General features: G+C 36.6%; 1 protein-coding gene across 1 annotated transcript; it reads left to right on the top strand.

The window, feature by feature from the left end:
* Positions 1-4,917: 4,917 nt before the first annotated feature.
* Positions 4,918-8,032, top strand: LOC130724791 (probable polygalacturonase At3g15720). The gene is made up of 8 exons (XM_057576071.1): positions 4,918-4,962; positions 5,335-5,502; positions 5,712-5,919; positions 6,097-6,178; positions 6,261-6,369; positions 7,370-7,477; positions 7,586-7,594; positions 7,694-8,032. The coding sequence occupies exons 1-8, from the start codon at positions 4,918-4,920 to the stop codon at positions 8,030-8,032; spliced, it is 1,068 nt and encodes a 355-aa protein (XP_057432054.1).
* The last annotated feature ends 15,482 nt before the right edge of the window (positions 8,033-23,514 follow it).

Here is a 23,514-nt window from a genome sequence, read left to right as displayed (position 1 = left end):
TCTCATATGAAGAGGGAAAATATTCTTGTTGCAACAAGTTTCATTCAAGGGTCATTGCAAAATTTACACTATTAACATTGAGGTAAATCGTAAATAAATTAACTGCACGTACATTGTCAAACCAAGGAAGCTATTGCAATATATTGTGTGGGTGTTCATTAGCCTTTATTTCTAATATCCGTGCATTGGAAGGGTTTCTATACAATACTTTTATCATTATAAAATATTTTTAATCGTAAAATATAATAAAATAAAACATAATTTTATTGATACATTTCAATAAATACTAATAGAGTATTATATGTGTAAGTAAATATTATTACTCATCTTAAATTAATAATTGATGTCCAATAATTATCATTGAATTAACTTTGACAAATTAATAATTTTTTATTTAATAGTATGAAAATTCATTAAAATAATTTAATATATTTTAAATCAACTAATGAATTAGTATCATTAAATAAGTTATATTAACATTTTTTATACTTTTTTTATCAAAAATAAAATAAAATTAAATTAAATTTTATAAGTATAATAAGTTACAAGTTTAATATAGTAAAATATTATTCAGTAAATACATTTAAATTTAGTCATAATTATTTTCAATTTTTTTTTTTGGAAAACCCAAACTCATATTAAAAATCAGGGGTAGAAACCACAATATAAAGAAGCCTAATAACCAGACACAAACAAGATAAAAACATAAAGAAAAACCAATTTTTATGCTTTCTTAATATAATTTCACTAACATATAATAGATAAAACAATTATATTTAAGTATGTTTTTAAAGAATAAACACGCTTGAGAAATTGGTTTGGGACCTCCTTAATAATTCTGATAAGCTTTGGGCTCGTTGCTTGCTTGCTGCCTATTGTCACCACTCAAACTTTGTTGATGTCCCTGCCAAACGTGGTTCTCCTCTTTGGAATGCTATTCTGAAGGTTCGGAATATCATCCATGATGGTTTCTCTTGGCGGGTTAGCGCCGGGAATGTTTCCTATTGGTATGATCATTGGTGTTCGCTTGGTCCCTTATGTTTGTTGGTGTCTTATGTTCACATCTCTGACACCAACCTTCGGGTGTGTGATGTCTTTCGGGAAGGGGCTTGGAATCTTCGCCTCTTGTCCACGCTGTAAGACCAAGATTTGGTCATATAGTACAACTCTATGTTTTGATGATTACATGTTAACTATTGTGTATGAACAATTATGGTACTCTAACATTGTTTTCTGAGTGTTTAAATGACAGGCTCTGACTTTGGTCAATACTCACAATTCTCATAAGCATTTATCCCAAAGAGTAACCAACGCAACGCTTTCGCACTCACTATGTTCTGATTGAACAATAGTATATGCTTCAGAAGTTCTGAAGATGATAAGCTCTGATGTGGATTCAGATCACTTCAAGTTCTTAAGACCAGAAGCTCTGAAGGTCCAGAGGCTCTGAAGGTCCAGAAGTTCTGAAGGTCCAGAAGCTAAGAAGTAAAGATTCTGAAGTCCAAGAGTAAGCTGGCTCTGAAGACCAAGTACTTCCAACTCTGATGTCCAGAAGCAGAAGATATGAAGGTCAGAGGATCCAAGCTTCCCTCTGACTCTGATCACCAAGCTTCACAAGTTCCAACATGAAGCGTCATCTGATCAGAAGTCAATTAGGATAAGGCTCACGTCGTTGTCCAAGTACAAAAGCAATTGTACTATCCTGACGACCTTACCTAAGATGTTCAGCCACAGCAGAATCTGGAAGTTCCGGATTTGCCCTCCAACGGTAGCATTTCAAACAACGAATACAACCCTAATCCTTGGAGTATAAATAGAGGCTGAAGTTGGAAGAAGAGGCTAAGAAACTTTGTACAAGCTTAAGCAACCATTCAATATTCTCTTAGCAATCTTTCTTCAATCGTTCTTACTGTGTTTACCTTACCTTTCTTATAAGTATTCATTGTAAACCCAAAACCCTCAAACAGTTAGTTTGATTTCCTTAAGGGACCAAGGTTGGTCAGCTCCTTGAGAAGACTAAGAGAGTAAATCTTAGTATTTGCTAGTTCATTGTATTTTTAGTCATTGAGTAGGTTGCTAGTGCAGTTGTAACAAACATTGAATAGTTGATTGCCTTCATTCTAAGAAGGAAGAAATCACCTTAACGGGTGGACTGGACTAGCTTGAGCGATTATCAAGTGAACCAGGATAAAATACTTGTGTGCTTCTCTTCATCTCTTATCTTTGCACCTTGTGTTGTTTGTTCGAGAGATTTGTCTAAATCTCAAGAGGGAAAAGTTTTTAGTTGAAAACGCTATTCAAACCCCCATTTTCTATCATTTTTCATACCTTCACACGCTGTTGACTTCGGATTTTTCTCAACAGCTGCTGTCCCTATGTGTCTTTACTGTTCCTTTGCTTGCGGACCTTCGGATTTGGGATTCAACGCTTGATAGCGTGTTCACAGTGGCTGGTTGTTACGAGTGGTTTCTGCACCAGCACGCGGAGCACCGTCCTATGGTTACCTGGTCTTGGATATGGAGAGTGGAGACATGCTTCCCCGGAGACTTATCTCCATTGTTTGCATGACTGTGTTGATTCCCGTTCTGTCTGGAATAACCTTGCTTTGTCCCTTGCTCCTGGTTTTTTTGCTGCCGCTTCCTTTGAGGATTGGTTCGGGTATGTGTCGAGATTGGATGCTCCTTCTTTGCTTGTCCGTGTGTGGTTTGTTTGGCGTCACGGGTGTAGCTTTGTCCTTGGGCAATTGTCGAAACCGTGGCAGCTTGTCTTGCATTACGCGGCAGAGATGTTACGGGTGTTGCGTGCCGCGTGCGTCTCCTTCTTCTGCTGGTGGTCCGCGTTGGGTCCGCTGGAAGGCTCCTCCGGATAGGTAGCTTGCGCTCCACGTTGACGGGTCTTCCTTAGGGAATCCGGGCCGTTCCGGGGCTGGGGGTGTGGTTTGATGTTTTGGTGTCTCTGCTTTTGTTGGAGTTTCTGAGATTCTCAAAGCTGAGCTTCTTGCTATTTTGTTTGGGTTGAGGCTTTGTTGGGACCGTGGTTGTCGTAAGCTGATTGTGCTCACTGATTCTCAGCTGGCCCTTTCCTTAGTGTTGAACGGGTGTGGTCTTTTCCATGTGTATGTTGTTGTGCTTAGTATCATCAAGGAGTTATTGGCTCGTGATTGGCTTGTCAGGTTTGAGCATATTCTTCGTGAGGGAAATGTAGTTGCGGACTTGTTGGCTAATTAAGGATGATGCTTGTGCGGACCTTCGCTTCCAGTGTCTTGAGGCTCCCCCGTTGGCTGCCCTTCTCCTTTTGACGGATGACTACCGTGGGACTTCGTTCTTGAGACCCTAGTGTTGTAGTCGCTTTTTGTTTTATTAAGCAGTTTTGTACCAAAAAAAAAGAATAAACACATACTTCATGATTGATATTAAAAACCTGACAAAGATATTTTAAAATTTTAAAATTACTTTGTCTAAATTACTGCAGCTGCTATCCTTTCCTATGGTGATATTGTTATTTAGCAGAGCCCATTTTATGTATGTGTTGTTTGTTGTGGCTTTTGTCTGAGTATTTTTTTTCCACCGTTAGATTTTTTCCCACTGGGTTTTTTCTGAGGGAGGTTTTAATGAGACTCCTTCATTAGCTCTTTTACTTCAAATAGCACTTGGGCTTAGGAGATTTTAAGGTGTTTGTTTGAAATGTTATGTCCAATTCTAGTTTCTTCTCTGTGTGCTTCCTTTATCTATATAAGAGGATTGTTCTCATGGTGTTCTAATATATCAATGCATATTTAATACTCAAAAAAAAAATTATTTATAAATAAATAGTATTTTATTATTAATTAATTTAGTACTTCATTTTTTCCATAAGTAATATTATAACTACTCTTAATTAATAATTAATATATTATTAGTTCTCATGAGAAACTGAAAAGGTAAATTAATTAATAATTTATTTTCCCATATTTATGTCGATCATTAACTACTTCATATATTTAATTTTTTTAGTTATATATGTATAACAATATTTATAAATAGTATATAAAAAACGATAAAAATATTAACAAATAACTAATTAATCTTGTTATTAATGTAAAAATCAATTGAACTTCAATTAAATATATATATATATAATTAAAATTCATCAATTTCTCTCGTAATGGAACTTTAATACTTAATACACTTTATATATATATATTTATATAAATATAAGTAATTAATTTAATTTATTGTTTTGACAAAATTACTCAATTTTTAATTAAATATAAAATTAAAATAATTTTTATTTTTATTTTAATATATGAGAAATGTAATAGTTTTACGGTTTTAGTAAAAAGTTATTAACTACTAATTAATTTTATTATTAATCTAAAAGTCAAGTCAATTTCAGTTATTATTATTATTAAAATTTATTATTTTGACTTTGACTAATTGTATAATATTATTATTTTCTTATGCAATTTTCCCAGTGTTTCTACACTATATATAAGTTATCCTAATTTCTCACTTTTCACATCTTAAGCATATTCTAGCTTCCACAATCAAATCTCAGTGTTATTTTTATCTCCAAAATGAAAGACATATTTTTAGTCCTCTTAATAATGGTTGTCATTGCCACTCCTAGCTTGTGTGTTACAGTAGTCCCTCATGCAGATTCCAGCTTCAATGTTGTTAGCTATGGTGCAAAAGGAGATGGCCAGACTGACGATTCACAAGTATATTTTTACTACTTTCATATTATTTCATATAACTATGATTATAATTTACTATTTATTCTTTTATTATGAGACTTAAATTCTTAAAATTGATACATTTTTTATTTATTTTGCAATTTATAAAGGCCTTTGAGAAAGCATGGCAAAACGTGTGTGGTGCAACACAAGACACCACAACACTTCTCATACCTGAAGGGAAAACGTTCTTGTTGCAACCCATGTTATTTAAGGGTCCTTGCAAAAGTGGCACTATTAACATTGAGGTAAATCGTAAATAAATTAATTAACTTCACGTACATGACCAAACTAAGGAAGCAGTTTTTATATATATCGTATGTATGTTCATGCCTTGATTAATTGGTCAATCATACATATGATGTTTTTATCATTTGACTTAATTATTTGAAATTAATTTTTAAGAGTATTTTTATTCTTTACAAAGGTCAAATATACAAAATGCACGAGACCATTCCCGCTATTTTTTTCTTATAACTTATTTCAATAATTTAAGAAATTTTCTTGAATTTCATTCAAGGAAAAGTAGTATTATTATTTTTTTCGTCCATTTATTGTCAATATATTTCTTTCAGCCAAATATAATGTTCAAGATACTTTTTTCTGTTTGGTAGTTTCAGGGAACTATCGTCGCCCCAAAAACCCAAGGTGCTTGGAAGTGGGGTGGTATTAATAAGGGAGCATGGGTGAAGTTCTCGGGAATAAGTAACCTTGTCATCCAGGGAGGAGGAAAAATAGATGGAGAAGGTGCTTCTTGGTGGCAAACTTACCCGGAAATTACACCAAATGTAAGTTCATGAATAACATGATAGACTTTTATTTTGTGTTAAAGTACATGCATATTCTATTGAGTGAATCATACTCAAGGTACAATTTTCTATAGTCTATCATGATAAAATTAAAAACATAATAGAGTACTGAAAATTATATATTTGAATTTAGAAATGCATTTAAATAGAATTAGAGTTAAATATAACAAAATTGACCACATCCGCAGGCACTTCAATTCCATCAATGTAAGAATCTAAGGCTTAGCAACTTGACTCACATCAACAGCCCAAAAATTCATATAAGCATATATTCATGCAATGACTTTAGCATCGCGAACATTCATATTATTGCTCCAGAGAAAAGTCAATCCACCGACGGGATTGATATCACAAGATCATCTAACATCCTCGTTGAGAATTCTAATATTGAAACAGGTAATTTATCAATTATTATATACTCCTTACTTGACATTTAGAAAATATTATTATCATACTCAATGATCACTATTTATTTTCATATTATTATCATATATTTAGATTGATCATAAATTTAAAAATATAACTAATTTTAGGTTATTTGTTTTTTTCTTTAATATTAATTATTACATATAGGGGGTGACTGCATTGCCATTAATAATGGTTCCACCTTCATCAACATAACTGGTGTTACATGTGGTCCTGGTCATGGCATAAGGTCAATTTTTTTTTTGAGATTATTTTATTGAGATGCTTGACCAAAATTTAAACTCACTTTGGGCTATGTTGGAAATTAATAGTGTTGGGAGTCTTGGAAAAAACAATACATATGAAACGGCAGAAGAGATATATGTACACAATTGTACCTTCATAGGAACTCAAAATGGAGCTAGAATCAAGACATGGAGGGTAATAATGATTCACTCTATCTTTGGATGAACTACTGGGTAAATGCTATGGTGTCACCCAAAAAAGTGGATGCACCGGTGTCTCCTATAAAAAAACTTTCATAAAAAGGGGGATATTGTATGTAAACTAATTTTATACCATAGATATATTAATTAAATATTTAAACGGTTTAGATTAAATCTATAGATTTACTAAATTGCCCCGCCATTCATTAAAAAAAAAGTCCCTCTTCTTCCTGGTTTTGATTGGCCTCATCCAAATCCCTCTTCTTCCTGGTGGAGAGCTTGTGCTGCGCCGGCAACCCAACTTCTCCAGCCCCAACACCAATCCAATATCTCTGTCTTAGCATATATTTTATTTATTGGAGAGAATTTTGATTCCTTCTATTACCCATTTCAAACCCTAACATGTGGAAGAATATGGGTATCTCGATATCAGCTTGTGGCGGATTTTGTCTCACACTCTCACTCAAATCCCCGCCCACATCAAGTGCCTCATTCGCCGCCGCCGTCGCACCGTGCTCGCCGTGAGGCTCCACTCAGACGCCATTCGCCACCGATAGAAGATCGCTCACGGGTTCCTCACGACTGGTACATGCACAGAACCACCGCGTTCTGCTCTGTAGTGGAATCGCCGGTGTGCTACATGCACGGAGCACCGGTTCTTTCCTTCCTCTTCCACAGCAATTATTCCAGATTCGTGCTTCATTTTTTATTCCCGATCTCCTCTATATTTTGCCTTTTTTTCTAATGTTCAGATCTAGAAAATGGTGATCGACAGTTTGAGATCAAACAACTATACTAACATGTTAGCACCCATATGGAACTTCACGAATGATGATTGTTTGCCTTATTAATAACCATATCCATATCTCAATCCGGATCTGTTTTCTCTATGGCTGGATTTTATTTTAGTTGATTTTCATTTTTCAATGCTATATGGGTTCTAGATCAATGACTACTTGGTTTTATTTTTTTGTCAAATTTGATTTTTCTATCAGTGGCTTACTGGCTTTGGTTCCAATCACTCTTCTCTACTTCTGTTACATGACATTGTTGATTTTCATTATGCTGTCTGGGTTCTAGTTCACTCTTCTTTTCGTAGTTTTGTACTTCTGTTAAATGATATTGTTGATCTTCATCTTTCACATACTGAAGGTTATAAACCGCCAGAAATGTTATAGGGATAAATTAGTAATCTGACTTATAAATTACAGGGAACACCGGTGCATCCACTTTTTTGGGTGACACCATAGCATTTACCGAACTACTGTAATGAAGCAAGTATTAAACTACAATAATATTGTTTTTTTCTTTTTAATCAGGGAGGATCTGGATACGCAAGAAAAATAACATTTGAAGATATCATACTTGTTGGAGCAAATAACCCTATTATCATTGACGAACAGTTTTATGCTATTGGACATAATGATATACACACGGGAGTGCAAGTGAGTGATGTGACTTATGACAATGTGAGGGGAACCACAGATTCTAATAATGCAATCTCATTGACATGTGACGACAAAGTTGGTTGCACCAATCTTGTATTCAATAATATTAATATAACCACTATGAGTGGATCAGAACCATTTGTAGAATGCTATATGGCACATGGGAAATGCTCTTCGAGTTTTCCAAATGTCACATGTCTTTCTGCATAGTAACAGAGGTTTTGATGTTACTATGAAATGTTGAAATAAGAATTTATGTATGAAATGTTTGAGAGTATAAACATTGAAAAATATTTCAATATAATGGATAAGAAGAAAAGTATTTTAGTAATGTTTAATTTTGATTGATTAAGTGAAGATTTGTTATTGATACAATGTGCATCATTCATCGAATCTAGAGAAAAATCATCTACAAATATTTTATTCAACTATGTACTCATGAGATCTCATATTAATCTTTTCAATAAAAAGCACCGACCTCTACCATCTCATCACCCACTTGATGGTTTATTATTAGACATTTAGCTTTTAAACAAAAAATTATTGTAAATTAATATTTTTTCAATTAATATAAAAAATTGAAGAAATAATTAATATTGGTGAAATTAAATTAAAAATAATTAATTAAATTTAATATTCGTCATTACATATGTAGAACATGCGTCTAGATGGATGGTGGAGGACCATCTGCCAAAGACGATTTAAGGAGAGATACATTTGACCAACTAGGGATGTAAATGAGTTTGAGGTAGCATGGGTAGTACATACATGTCATATGCTCCATAGGGAAAAAAATCACACCCGCACTCATTCCATACCCATATGGATATTGTTAGGGAAAATAGTTGATGACCAAGGATTATATGGTCTTTTTCCCTTTCTTTTCTTGACCTTTTATTATTTCTTGAATCTTTTGGGTCTTTTTTTTTGAAATAAAAAGTGAAGTAGTATTGAAGTAACAAAGGTTCGTGGGAACAATCCTCCCATGAATAGATGAACATTAGAACACATCCCACCAAGGTCATCAATTTAGGAAGAGTGCCTCATTAAAACCTTACTAGAAAAAAAAAACTCATTTGGGATAAAAACCTAGTGAAGAAAAAAGAGTACATTACTTTCTAAAGACCCAAAATCATAACTTACTCACACTTATGCACAATAAGAGCATAACTAATTTGCATTCAAAACACCTTTCCCTATATGTAATCACACATCTGGCAACTACACCAGCACTTTTAACACTTCCATGTAATCTTTTTCGGTCTTATTTAGTGTATTTAGTGTTAATTGAGTATTTTTAGGTTATAGAGTCATCATTTGCTTTTTAGTGATTCTTAGAGTCTTTATTTTCACTTCTAATCCTTAGGATTGAGTCTTTTTGCATCATGGTCCTTGGTCAATCATGTTAAAGCCTTTGGAGGGTAAAATGGGAATTGCAATATGTACATATGCTGAAATACCTTCTAAAATTCCATGGCTTTAATTTGATGTTTGTTGTTACAAAGTGAAGGTTTGATGTTCATTTAGTGTGCAACCAAGACTTTAATGCTCATCATAAGTTGTCTAGGAATCTTACTTGATAGAATGACAAAGGTTGGAGATGGTAAAGGCTCTAGTGGTTTCAGAACTGAGTAATGATGACAATAAGAGCTGTTGAAGGCCATGAAGTGCATTAATTGTAGCAAAGTGAGCTAAAAGAAGATCAAAAGATGTTGCCAGACGAGGTGCGCATGCATGTGCGTCCACCATAGGCACGCACAAGCGCGGAAGGTCAGTAGCTTGGCATTCCATATGTGAAGGCCATGTGTGTGTGCACTTAGGCCACACACATACGTGGAGAGGCAGTTGTGCATGACACTTTGCCATGCATGTGCATACAAGTATACCACACAAATGCGTGACTCACTAGCTTTGTTTTGTTATAAATAAGACCATAGTATAACTTAAGTTTTTATTTTATATTTTATGAACAAAGGCTTGGATAAGAGTTCATAAAGTTTTCTTGGAGCTTGATTCCAGGTTTGATTATGTCTTTCTTAGCCATGTTTGGCTAATTTTCCATTTAGCACATGGGATGTGAACCATTTTCTTTGTTTATGTTTTAGTTTCTAAGTTTGTATGAACAAGGTTTTCCTTCTATGAATTTAGTTCGCTTTTATAATGTCAGTATGAATGCATGCAAGTTATTTAACTTACTTTCATCACAAATGGAAGCTTGATTTTGAATAAGGAACCTGAGATTAGATTGATTTGTTGCTTACACCTTAGGAATAAGGGTACGACTTAAAGAATTAACATGTAAAGACTTAGGCTAAGTCAACCATAGAATAAAATCCATGAACTTCACACACTATTAAATTCATACACTCTAATAATGACCTTTTCTATAATGACACTTCTCTAAGGTTGTTTTTGTAATTTCAATTTTTGAATTATGATATTAAATTAAATTATTAATTGAATATATGGAAAAAAAAATTAAATTAATAATTACGTCGATTATGTCATGTAAGCGTTGACATGGCACTAGACAATTTCGTTGAAGCTCCGCCCTCCAACGAGGAGTAATATCAACATGCGTGAAAGTTCATGAAGATATCGCTTAGTATTTTCCGGTGAGAATAAATTCAAAACTCGCTACAAATATAGAGCCTAATTTGGCCATTAAATCTTAGTATTATTATCATTTTCTTAATTCAAAGAAAAGAAAAAGGAAAAAAATTAAGTTAAAAGATGAAAATAATATTATAATTTCACTATATGTGTATATATGTGAGAAGAATAGAAAATAATATATAAAAAGAATGTTACAAGAAGTTTTAAGAACATATATAATATATGTATATAATGTATTTACAATGTTGTGTTCACACCTTTTGTGAGAGATAGAAATAGAAGAAAACAAAATTAAGAGATATAGTGAGTGATCCGATAAAAATAGGGGAAAAAATTAGAACAAAAATAAGTGAAAATAAGGAGAAAGATAATGAGAAGTGTAATTGAATCATCACAAAAAAATTAAGGCTTAATCCTCAAATTTCTCAACCGGAGAATCACATTAGTAACCGTCCAAACCTAAGGACTATCTTGCGCTCCAAAAAATGCTAAGTTTTTTTTTAATACAAAACTCATCATCACTAAAGTAAATGCACTTGTCACCTTGCTTGATAAAACATTTCATATGTAAGTTTTACAACATAACTTATCCTTAACTACGAAACCAATACCCAGAAAGATAGTAGTATAACAGAAAAGTAATTCACGATAGTATGACTGGAAATCAAAAGAAATGCAGAGTTAGTCAAGTAGCAAAAGAAAGACGTTGTTCCTTTGTTATGGTTGTCTGCATTTTAGCTAATGTTTTTAGTGTGCCAAGATGTCGGACAAGTTGTTGTAACATCGTACTATGACATGTGTCCCTGAGTGAAGTTCAGTAACTTGGCAGATTAATTGTGAAGCTTTAAATTGATTACTTTGTGATAAAGTAAGGTTATTGTTGGAAGCTTCTGTGTGCCATCAACGAATATTCTTTGTGTAATCAAACCCGGTTCAAGGGGGTTTGATTTGGAGTTATTTGTGGAAGTTGGAATCTACACCTTTATTCACGCCTTGAAGATCCTGTGCAGATTTGTTGCTTGTTTTGTTTTTAAAACAACTGCCTGAACATGTGTGTGGACTCTGTGCTCTTTCAAGCCCAACGAAGACAAGGCCTGGAAGACTATTACTTATGAAGACCCAAGACCTAGGTTCGATGAACTGAGCGAATATTGTTGTATTAGGTTTTCATTTGAGTTCATACTGTTCTTGTTCTCTTAGAAACTTTATGCAATAGTTGTGAGCTAAGAGTTGTGTGTTTTCTGTGTGATCTTGAGATCTGTCTTTGTAACTCGTGTTTGAGTTCAATCACTGTGGTAGTGATTGTGTGAGAGAGAGTGAGAGGGGGTTCTCATACTTAGGGGGAGACCTAAGTAATAATCCACGTGTAGAGATAGGTAGAAAAGGTAGTTGAACTGGGGCAATTCTTGTGAGACCTTTTGTGTACAATTTCTCTATAATAGTGGATTATCTCTCTTGGGTGAAAACCCTCCAGACGTAGGTGATATTGCACCAAACAGGGTTAATAATCGCTTGTGTGATTTTAGTTTTTCTGTCATATAACTTGTTGCGATATTCACTGTGTTTTGAGCAATGTTGTACAAGATGTCTTAGACATCTAGTAGAACAACTATCATACAGTTGCCAGAATTTCAATTGGTATCAGAGCAGACACCTCTGTTCTACTATTGGGTGAGATCTTGGGAGATATTTCTGGTATTATGGACAACAGCAAGGAAGGAGGATATGTTCATAGGACACCAATCTTGGATGGTACTAACTATGACTACTGGAAAGCACGCATGATTGCATTTTTGAGATCCATTGATAGCAAGACCTTGAAATCTGTTGTCAAAGGTTGGAAGCACCCGGTGAAGAGTGACAAAGAAGGAACTTCAACCACTGAACTGAATCCAGAGGAAGAATGGTCCAAAGAAGAAGACGATGAAGCTCTAGCAAACTCAAAAGCACTGAATGTCATCTTCAATGGAGTGAACAAGAACATGTTCAGATTGATCAACACCTACACTGTGGCTAAGGATGCCTGGGAAATCCTCAGGGTGGCTCATGAAGGCACTACAAGTGTGAGAGTGTCAAGACTCCAACTTCTCCCCACTCAATTTGAGAATCTGAAGATGAATGAGGATGAAATTGTTTCTGAATTTCACATGAGGGTGCGAGACATGGAAAATGCATCATTTACCCTTAGAGAACAAATGTCTGAGGAAAAGTTAGTCAGAAAAATTCACAGGTCTTTACCTAAGAGATTTAATATGAAGGTGACATCTATTGAGGAAGCTCAGGATATTGGCAACATAAAAGTTGATGAACTAATTGGTTCTTTGCAAACTTCACTTAATGAAAGGTCGAACAAGAAGAGTAAAAGCATAGCATTTATGTCAAATGCTGAAGATGATGATTCGAGTGAGAAAGAGTCTGATGAAAATTTGTATGAGGCAATAGCTTTGCTTGGGAGAAAGTTCAACAAAGTTATGAGAAGGTTTGAAAGAAGACCTAGACCAAATGTGCCAGACAAGCGGTCTGACATTGGGAAGAACTCTAGTTTTGCTCGCAGAAGCAAGGAAGAAGACAAACCCAACAAAATCAAACGAGTCCAGTGTCATGAATGCGAAGGATATGAGCATATTAAAGCAGAATGTGCTACTTATCTAAAGAAGCTAGGAAAAGGGATGGTGGCAACTTGGTCTGATGATGATACATAAGAGGAAGATGAACCTCAAGTCATGGGTCTCCCTGTGAAGTGCAACTCTGAAACCGAGTCAAGTGATGGTGAAATATCTTAGGAGAAACTAGTTGAAACCTATAAACTTCTGTTCAACAGCTGGAAGGATGCATGTGAAAAAAGAAAGGAATTGGAAGGAATTGTCAAGGATCTGGAGATTGAGAAGCAGAATTTGCTGATTATAAATGACAATCTTCAAGGAGAAGTCACTATGTTGAATTCAAAGATTGAAGGTATGATAAAATCCTGTTTGTATGTTGAATAAGGAACTGATGTGTTTGATCTGATTTTGGAAACAGGAAGTGGAAAAGGATATGACTGGCTTAGGCTATGCTGAAGACCCCGCATCAGAAGAACACAAAAAGATCATTAACAAGTTCATTCATGCTGAGAAGAAGACTGGGTTCAAGATGTCAAACCGGATGTCACAACATGGTGTTCAACAAGAGTATCGCCAGATTCCTTATGCTTATCCTCCAGTCCAAAAACTGAGAAGCTCAAACTGGAGATGTCATCACTGTGGTAAGCATGGACATATAAGACCCTATTGTTACAGGCTGTATGGAGCTCCTCAACATTGGAAGTTTACTCAGATGCACACTTATGCTAGTCCAAAAAGAAGAGAGTGAAAACCTAAGAACAATGCGACAACACTAGTTGCTTACACTTCTTTGAGAGTATCTTCTAAGGAGGATTGATATTTTGATAGTGGATGTTCCAGACAAATGATAGGTGTGAAGCTGTACCTTGACAATATCAAACCACATTCTACCAGCTATGTCACTTTTGGTGATGGTGCTAAAGGAAAGATCAAAGAATATGGGAAGATTGTTAGTGATGGTTCTCCAAACCTGAGCAATGTACTACTGGTGGAAGGATTAACTGCAAACCTGATCAGTTGAATTGTTGGCTAGGTAAAGCACAAGGTAGATGGTCCATAAAGAAGACTAAGGCTGCACAAAAATATTAGTGTGGTCCTTCATAAATAGCGGAGCTTAAAGCATTTGATACTTAGCACACAAGTCTCTTAACCCCTTTTGGAACTCCACCATTGCCATGGAGTTCTTTTTTTTTTTTTGAAACTCCACCTTCGCCATGGAGTTCATTTTCTCATTTTACTTTTCTTTTCAACTTTTTTTTTACACTTGGAGTAAGAGAAAATTGCAATTTACATAAACTAGCTCCATTAAGATTTAAGAACCACAACTCCCTATTTTTTTCAACCAAACAACCAGCCCAAATAACAAAGGTAACAAATAATTCTCCATAAGGCTCAAAAGGGTCAACTAGGGACAAATATATACAGTACAAGCTCTGAAGTCCAAGAAGACCTACCATTCTAAAAAATGCAAGTCTCATAGAGCTACTCTTAAGGGTGCACGAAATGAAACACAAAACCAAGAAGTGCAAGTGAGTCAGGATCCTCTAGGGAAATTATATAGTGAAGGGTCAAAAAGGGACCCTTGTGAACTCACTTCGACTTTATCCTCAGGACAACACTTAGAAGACCGAAGTCTCCCCCTTTCTTTCCCAAACATACAATCACTCCCCCAAAAACAGCGCAAAGTATCCACTAAAAAAGCATTTTCAAAACAGACAACATGTGAGAGAGCAAAACTTGGGAACATATCATGTAAGTATAGGGAAATAATGACCAAGGTATAAAGACTCTACTAACAATGCATGATCAAAGGATAAACAAAATCTATAAAATAAAAATATGCAAAAATGCATGGATTAAACTCAGAGTAAGAAAAGAACCTCCTTCCTAATGATTTGAATGCCTCCAAGTGTTCTCCAGTGGCTTTTATTTCTTGAAAAACTAACAAAAGAAACAAAAACGTAAAACAAAAAAAGAATAAAAAAAACATGGGTTGTCTCTCATTCAGCCCTAAGTTATAGTCTTAGGGAGACTTTTGAGAACAAAGCAAAAGATAAACTTTAAACTCGTAACATAAACCAAAAATTACAAACAATCCCCGGCAACGGCGCCAAAAACTTGTTGTGAAATCCGCAAGTGTATGAGTCCACCAGATTTTAATTATTGAACCACAAGGATTGTGAGTGAATAAATTCATCCTAAGTCTTGAGTGTGAAGGTTTGTTTTATTGAAACAGAGCTACGTCGAAGTAGTATTAAGGAAAAAGGAAAATAAAAAGACAATTCAGAAATGAAATATGTTTTGGGTTCTTGCTCAACTAGTCAATTTAAGCACATCATTCTATGCACATGTTCTCATAATCTATCTTTGATGTTATAGCCTAAGCAACTACCTATCGATGCCTCGCATAGATAATTCTTTCAAACCAAAAGATAAGCTCAATTCCTTGTGTACTTACACATTTGTTTGAAGCATAAAGATTATAAAGCTCAGACCAACAAACCTCAATCCTTCCTCTATTCATAGTAGTTAAGATAGAAGGGGTAATCCCAAATCGGTTCCCTAATCCATAACAAACTTCCGTTGTGATTATAGAAAAGCATAAAGCAAGCATGCATACAAGCTTAGATTGAAATTCAGAAAATGGGATTCAAGGAAAGAAGAAGAACATCTGGGAAAGAACTTAAGATTAGAAGTCAAATATGAAAAGTCTTACAAGAAAATCAAAGCAATAGAAGAGTGATTAGCCAAGCATGACATGGCTAGGAACCTGAATTACAAGCTTGGAAGCATTCTTGTTGGTCAATTCGCAAGTGTACGAATACCTCCGGGTTTTAAAATATCGAACCACAGGGATTGTGAGTGAGAATTGTTGATTTAAGCCTAAAGTTTGCAAGTTTCTAAAGCAATAAAATTCAGAAATTGGTTTTGGTTGTTTGTGACAAAAGTTTTGCCAAAGAGAAATGTTGATAATGTTGTAAATAACAATTGATAGAAAATTGCCTTGGGTTGTTGATCATCTAATCCACTTTAGTCCACCTATCCTATGCATGTGACACCTTGATTTATCTCTTGTTGCTATAGCCTATGTACTTACTAGTTGATTCCTCACAAAAGTAATTCTCTCAAACTGAAAGTTAAGCCCAATTCCTTGTGTACTTAAACATTCATAAGAGGTTTATAAGCATGTATATTCAGGCCAACAAAACCCTCCCCTCACTCTATGCCTAGAAACAAGTATAGAAGGATCTATTTCAATTCATGTCCCTAAATCATAACAAACTTCCATTTGATTATAATCTAGCCTATAGCAAAGGTGCACAAAAGCTAAACATGCATAAAGGAATTGAAATACAAGATTAAATCAAGAACTCATGCATAGATATAGGATTTAACAAACTAAAACTTCATAGAATCTCTTAACCCAAAGCAAAAGAGGAAACTAGCCACTCATGGCTAGTGAATTCATACAGAAAATGTAATGAAAACCTGAGAAAAATACAAGTTGGAAGCCTTCCCACAACCCTAAGGTTTTACTCAGCTCTCAAACTTGATCCAAAATGAGTAAAATGTCTCAGAGTCTGGGTGCTCAGGCGCCAATTCAGAGCGCCTAAGCGCCAATTGCATGCAAAAACATGCTCTTTGGAGCCCAATTGGCGCCTACGCGCCAATTCCCAGCGCCTGGGCGCCAATTCCTTGACCTCTGAAAAATGCACTAGCGCCAATTCCCAGCGCCTAGGCTCTCAAGCTCGCTTGGAAAAGACGTTTTGGCTTCTATAACTCCTCTTTCAATCCTCTTTAAGTCCTCCTTCAATTCCATGCTTCTTGGCTTTCTTTTTCCTTCAGTTTTTGATAAGCAAACCTAACCAACAAGTCAAGGAAGAATCTAGAAGCTCAAAGAGCTCATTAGCACAAGAGGTCCTTCATAAAACACAAGAAAATCATGCAAGTCCTAAACTTACTTAAAATGCAAGAAAACTCCCTATAAAACTACAAAATTACCAAAACAAAGCAAAGACTCAAGAAAAGATAAAAATGCATGAGAATGCATGAAACACTACATGAAACTCAACAAAAAGACTCAAAACAAACAAAGAAATGGCCCTAAAAACACTGCTAAAATAGGGTCATCAATTCTCTCAATCACCTAGATGCTCCTCTACCTCTGAACTTATGAAAAAATGAAATGAATACAAAAGAGAACAACTAAACACATATTTATAGGCAAAATGAGCGAGTTTTCTGCCATAAGGGCGCTCAAGCGCCAGACCATGGCGCTCAAGCGCCAGCATCATATGCTGGCAGCCCAACCTTCTGCCTATCTGGTGCTCAGGCGCCAATCAGGGGCTCATGAGCGTTCTTGCTCGCCCAAAAACCCCTTGAACTTCATTTTAACTCCACTTTAATGCCTTCTTCATGTCTCCAAGCCTCTAGAACTTCCCTCTTCAACTTTTACAACCTGAAAACCTGATGACAAAGCTAGAGGAAAATATCTAGAAACTCAAAGGTTAGTTTTGCACAAAGGCTCCAAGACAAGTGGGAATTACCTAAGATTCCTAATCTTTTCTAAAATGCAATAAATGTCCCTATAAAACCCCAAAATTACTAAACTAATGCAAATGCACAAATAAAAGTAAAAATGCATGAAACACTATATGAGACTCAACAAAAAGACTCCAAAAAAGCAAGGAAAAACCCTAAAAACCAGGACAAAAACCCGGTCATCATCACTCAATCAACCATTCTCAATCCAATAATCAAGATAGAATAACCCCACATGTCATTCCAAATTTCGACAAGCATAAGTCTTATTAAATATAGTTAAGAACTCATCCAATCAACATTAACAACAAAGAAATTCTCATAAAGCAAGTTATTGAGCAATTCATGCCATATACACAATAAGGTGCTCAATTTAACCAGTTATATTCTTAAAAAATTCAGCCAGCATACAATAGAGGAATACATGCCAATTCACAATCAACCGACGATCAAACTAAAACACATTCATCTCAAACACAAGCAATCCAATTAAAGCATGCAAGACTCGAATTACACTTCTAGACTGAGTTACCCTTACCTTAAGCATTTTCCTTTCTAAGTTGTGACTCCGATCCAATCACATCTTAGTTTTTTGTGTCGGCTTGCTTTCTACCATTGTGTAGCTTCGATGTAAAGTGTTTCCATTCTTCGTGCTCTTCACAAGTACACTCGACGTAATCACTAACTCAAGGTCTAAAGCTACAACTGAAGTTGATCAAAGTAGCACAAGAAAGGGGAGGGGGTTTGAGTTGTGCCCCACTTAAATCTTGATTTTCTAAACGATAAAAAGATTTCTCATCTTCCTCCAAAGGGACTCCCTTTCTGAACCAAATCTCCACCCCCATTTCAGCAATAGCGCCTTATTCCTCCACCCAAGGAACTCTAGTTCAAGGCCCCCTAGTCGTGAGCCTTTGCAGATTTGCTCCCATGCTATCCATGGGATTCCACGACCACCATCTACCTTACCCCATAAGAAGGATCTCATGATTTTTTCCAAGCATGTCACCACACCAACTGGAGCTTTGCAAATACACATGTAAAAGATTGGAACTGCATTGACCATTGATTTTAGTAGGATGAGTCTACCACTTAAAGATAGGAATTTGGAATTCCACATGTTTAGCCTTTTCCTCATCTTATCTATGACATGCTGCCAAAAAGCCTTCCTCCTTGGATTCCCCCCTAGGGGAGCGCCAAGATACATTATGGGGAACGAACCAACACTAAAATATGTCATTTCCGCCATCCAAGCTACCGCGATTTCATCCATATTACATCCAAACAGCAAGGATTTTGAATAATTCACCTTAAGGTCCGAGATTAGTAGTGTTCCAGCCAAGAACATAGAGATAAGGTATAGTACCTAGAGTGAGAGGATTGCAATGTGAGAATCTAGAGAGAAAGAGAGAGCGCGTAATCACTTAGAGAGAGAATGTAACTGAATTTCAAGTTTGTTATTTCTCAAATGAGCTATGAGTCCCTTACAATTGGTAACCGCTCCTATTTATAGGCTTGGGGTTGGGCCTAGCGTCTCTAACCGTCCTTAGTGGGCCAATTGGGCCTCTCGGGGGAGGCCCAACTCCCTAGCTTGTGCGTCGCCCTGAGGCAAGCATCCCTGGGCGAGGTCCCCTGGGGTCTCGCCTAGTCCCACAAGTCCACAAGACACCGAGCTCGAAGTATGAGAGCTAAGAGTGTCTTTAATAACAGGGGCGACAAGAATAAGAAAAACTATCTAATGTCAAGGCCTAGTGATTGAGGATGATTGCCAACATGGAATAGTAAGTAAATCTAAAGCTAAACCTTGATATTCTTCGTAAGAGATAGCACTTAGAAGAATAGTTCTAGCTTTATGATGCAGTGAGTAAAGCTTCTTTTGTTCTGCAGACATCTCTGATCTTGAGATCTTCTTGCCATCAACATCAACTGGACGCTCGTAGCCATCCACTATAATATCCCAGAGATCTGCATCAAAGCCCAGAAAGAAGCTTTCAATCCTGTCTTTCCAGTATTCAAATCTTTGCCCATCAAACATAGGAGGCTTTGCACTGTAGACATCTTTTTGCGTTTCAATGATGGCAGCCATTTTAGTTTTTCACACCGGCCCGGATCACTGAACACTGTTAGGTGTGGTAATCAGAACTTGCGCTCTGATACCAATTGAAGGTATGAAAAGCGATAGAAAGGGGGGTTTGAATAGCGTTTTACAACTAAAAACTCAACCCACTTGAGATTTAAATAAATCTCTTCGAACACCAAAGATAAGAGTGCAAAGATAAGAGATAAGAAAAACACACAGATGATTTTATACTGGTTCACTTGATAAATCCCTCAAGCTAATCCAGTCCACCCATTAAGGGGATTTCTTCCTTCTTAGAATGAAGGCAATCCACTAATCAGAGTTTTGTTACAACTGCACTTGCTACCTGCAAAGTGACTAACAATACACTGACTTAGCCATCAGTAAGATTCACGCTTGAGAAATTGGTTTGGGACCTCCTTAATAATTCTGATAAGCTTTGGGCTCGTTGCTTGCTTGCTGCCTATTGTCACCACTCAAACTTTGTTGATGTCCCTACCAGACGTGGTTCTCCTCTTTGGAATGCTATTCTGAAGGTTCGGAATATCATCCATGATGGTTTCTCTTGGCGGGTTACCGCCGGGAATGTTTCCTTTTGGTATGATCATTGGTGTTCGCTTGGTCCCTTATGTTTGTTGGTGTCTTATGTTCACATCTCTGCCACCAACCTTCGGGTGTGTGATGTCTTTCGGGAAGGGGCTTGGAATCTTCGCCTCTTGTCCACGCTGTAAGACCAAGATTTGGTCATGTAGTACAATTCTATGTTTTGATGATTACATGTTAACTATTGTGTATGAACAATTATGGTACTCTAACATTGTTTTCTGAGTGTTTAAATGACAGACTCTGACTTTGGTCAATACTCACAATTCTCATAAGCATTTATCCCAAAGAGTAACCAACGCAACGCTTTCGCACTCACTATGTTCTGATTGAACAATAGTATATGCTTCAGAAGTTCTGAAGATGATAAGCTCTGATGTGGATTCAGATCACTTCAAGTTCTTAAGACCAGAAGCTCTGAAGGTCCAGAAGCTAAGAAGTAAAGATTCTGAAGTCCAAGAGTAAGATGACTCTGAAGACCAAGTACTTCCAACTCTGATGTCCAGAAGCAGAAGATATGAAGGTCAGAGGATCCAAGCTTCCCTCTGACTCTGATCACCAAGATTCACAAGTTCCAACATGAAGCGTCGTCTGATCAGAAGGCAATTAGGATAAGGCTCACGTCGTTGTCCAAGTACAAAAGCAATTGTACTATCCTGACGACCTTACCTAAGATGTTCAGCCACAGCAGAATCTGGAAGTTCCGGATTTTCCCTCCAACGGTAGCATTTCAAACAACGAATACAACCCTAATCCTTGAAGTATAAATAGAGGCTGAAGTTGGAAGAAGAGGCTAAGAAACTTTGTACAAGCTTAAGCAACCATTCAATATTCTCTTAGCAATCTTTCTTCAATCGTTCTTACTGTGTTTACCTTACCTTTCTTATAAGCATTCATTGTAAACCCAAAACCCTCAAACAGTTAGTTTGATTTCCTTAAGGGACCAAGGTTGGTCAGCTCCTTGAGAAGACTAAGAGAGTAAATCTTAGTGTTTGCTAGTTCATTGTATTGTTAGTCATTGAGCAGGTTGCTAGTGCAATTGTAACATGTAAGATCAAGTTTTGATCTAGTAGTACAACTCTATGTTTTGATGATTACAAGTTAACCTTTTGATATGAACAATTGTGGTACTCTAACGTGTTTTTCTGAGTGTGCTATTTACAGGCTCTGACCCTGACTCAATTTCACACAAATCAGAAGCACTGTGTATAAAGGGTAACCCAAGCAACGCTTTCGCATTCACCATGTTCAGTATGAACAGTGGAAAAGCTTCAGAAGATCTGAAGCTATACAAACTCTGATGAGGACTCAGTCGCTAGAAGCTCTGATGATCCAGAAGTTCTGACAACCAAGAAACACTGAAGGTTCAGATGTTCCGATGGTGTAGAAGACTCTGAAGATCCAGAAGCTGAATAGTGGAAACTCTGAAGTCCAGAAGCAAGAAACTCTGAAGGCCATGTTCTTCCCTCTGAGTTCAGAATCAGAAGATACAATGGTCAGAGGATCTGTGCTTTCCCTCTGACTCTGATCAACCTGCTTCACAAGTTCCAATACGAAGCATTCCTCTGATCAGAAGTCTCCTAGGTTAAAAGGTCAAGTCGCTATCCAAGTACAAAAGCAAGTGTACCTTCCTGACGACCTACCTAACGTTCTCAGCCACAGCAGAAGCTGGATTTTCCAGAACTGCCCTCCAACGGTAGCATTTCCCATGCAACGCTCAACCCTAATCCTTGGAGTATATATAGAGGCTGAAGATTGAAAGAAGCGGCCAGTAGAAGAAACTAACAAGAAGCAATACACACGCGCAAGACATATTCTAAGCTTTCTTTTATCTTGTAATTTATTTTAGTTTACACTCAGCTTATTCAGAAGCAAACCCTTGTAAACACCAACCTCAAACAGTTGTTTGATTTTCCTTTAGGAGATCAAGGTTGATCGGATCCTAGAGAAGACTAAGAGAGTGAATCTTAGTGTGAGCTAAGTCAGTGTAATTGTTAGTCACTTGTAGGTTTCAAGTGCAGTTGTAACTCTTACCTGATTAGTGGATTGCCTTCATTCTAAGAAGGAAGAAATCACCTTAACGGGTGGACTGGAGTAGCTTGAGTGATTTATCAAGTGAACCAGGATAAAATCCTTGTGTGCTTTTCTATCTCTATCTTTTGCACTTAGTTCTCGAAAAGATTTGTTAAAATCTTTAAGGTGGTAGTTTTTGTACTGAAAACGTTATTCAAACCCCCCCTTTCTACCGTTTTTCATACCTTCAATTGGTATCAGAGCGCAAGTTCTGATTACCACACCTAACAGTGTTCAGTGATCCGGGCCGGTGTGAAAAACAATGGCTGCCACCACCAGTGAAACTCAAAGAGATGGTTACAACGCAAAGCCTCCTATGTTCGATGGTCAAAGGTTCGAATATTGGAAAGATAGACTGGAAAGTTTCTTTCTGGGTTTCGATGCAGATCTCTGGGATATTATTGTGGATGGCTATGAGCGTCCAGTTGATGCAGATGGCAAAAAGATCCCAAGGTCAGAGATGTCTGCAGATCAAAAGAAGCTGTACTCACAACATCATAAAGCAAGAGCAATTCTTCTAAGTGCTATCTCCTATGAGGAGTACCAGAAGATTACAGATCGTGAGTTTGCTAAAGGCATTTTTGATTCTCTGAAGATGTCTCATGAAGGAAACAAGAAAGTCAAAGAATCAAAGGCATTGTCTTTGATCCAAAAGTATGAATCCTTCATCATGGAGCCAAATGAGTCCATTGAAGAAATGTTCTCCAGATTTCAACTGCTTGTAGCTGGCATACGTCCTCTCAACAAGAGCTACACAACAAAAGATCACGTCATAAGGGTCATCAGGTGTCTTCCTGAAAGTTGGATGCCTTTGGTGACTTCAATAGAGCTCACGAGAGATGTTGAGAATATGAGTTTAGAAGAACTCATCAGCATTTTGAAATGCCATGAGCTGAAGCGCTCAGAGATGCAAGATCTGAGGAAAAAGTCCATAGCCTTGAAATCCAAATCTGAAAAGGCTAAGGTTGAGAAGTCAAAGGCTCTTCAAGCTGAAGAAGAAGAATCTGAAGAAGCATCAGAAGATTCTGATGAAGATGAGCTGACTCTGATCTCCAAGAGACTCAACCGCATCTGGAAGCACAGGCAGAGCAAGTTCAAAGGCTCTGGAAAGGCAAGAGGAAAGTCTGAATCCTCAGGTCAGAAGAAGTCATCAATCAAGGAAGTCACTTGCTTTGAGT

The sequence above is a fragment of the Lotus japonicus genome, chromosome 6 (assembly GCF_012489685.1).
Source record: "Lotus japonicus ecotype B-129 chromosome 6, LjGifu_v1.2".
NCBI lineage: Eukaryota > Viridiplantae > Streptophyta > Magnoliopsida > Fabales > Fabaceae > Lotus > Lotus japonicus.
The sequence above is the reverse complement of the archived record's forward strand: the minus strand, read 5'-3'. Positions and strand labels throughout refer to the sequence as shown.

Bases quoted from the DNA above. Each gene is read 5' to 3' on its own strand.
- LOC130724791 (XM_057576071.1), top strand. From the start codon at position 4,918: ATGTTATTTAAGGGTCCTTGCAAAAGTGGCACTATTAACATTGAG. The intron at 5,503-5,711 runs GTAAGTTCATGA...CCACATCCGCAG, and splicing joins ACCCGGAAATTACACCAAAT to GCACTTCAATTCCATCAATG. The intron at 5,920-6,096 runs GTAATTTATCAA...TATTACATATAG, and splicing joins GAATTCTAATATTGAAACAG to GGGGTGACTGCATTGCCATT.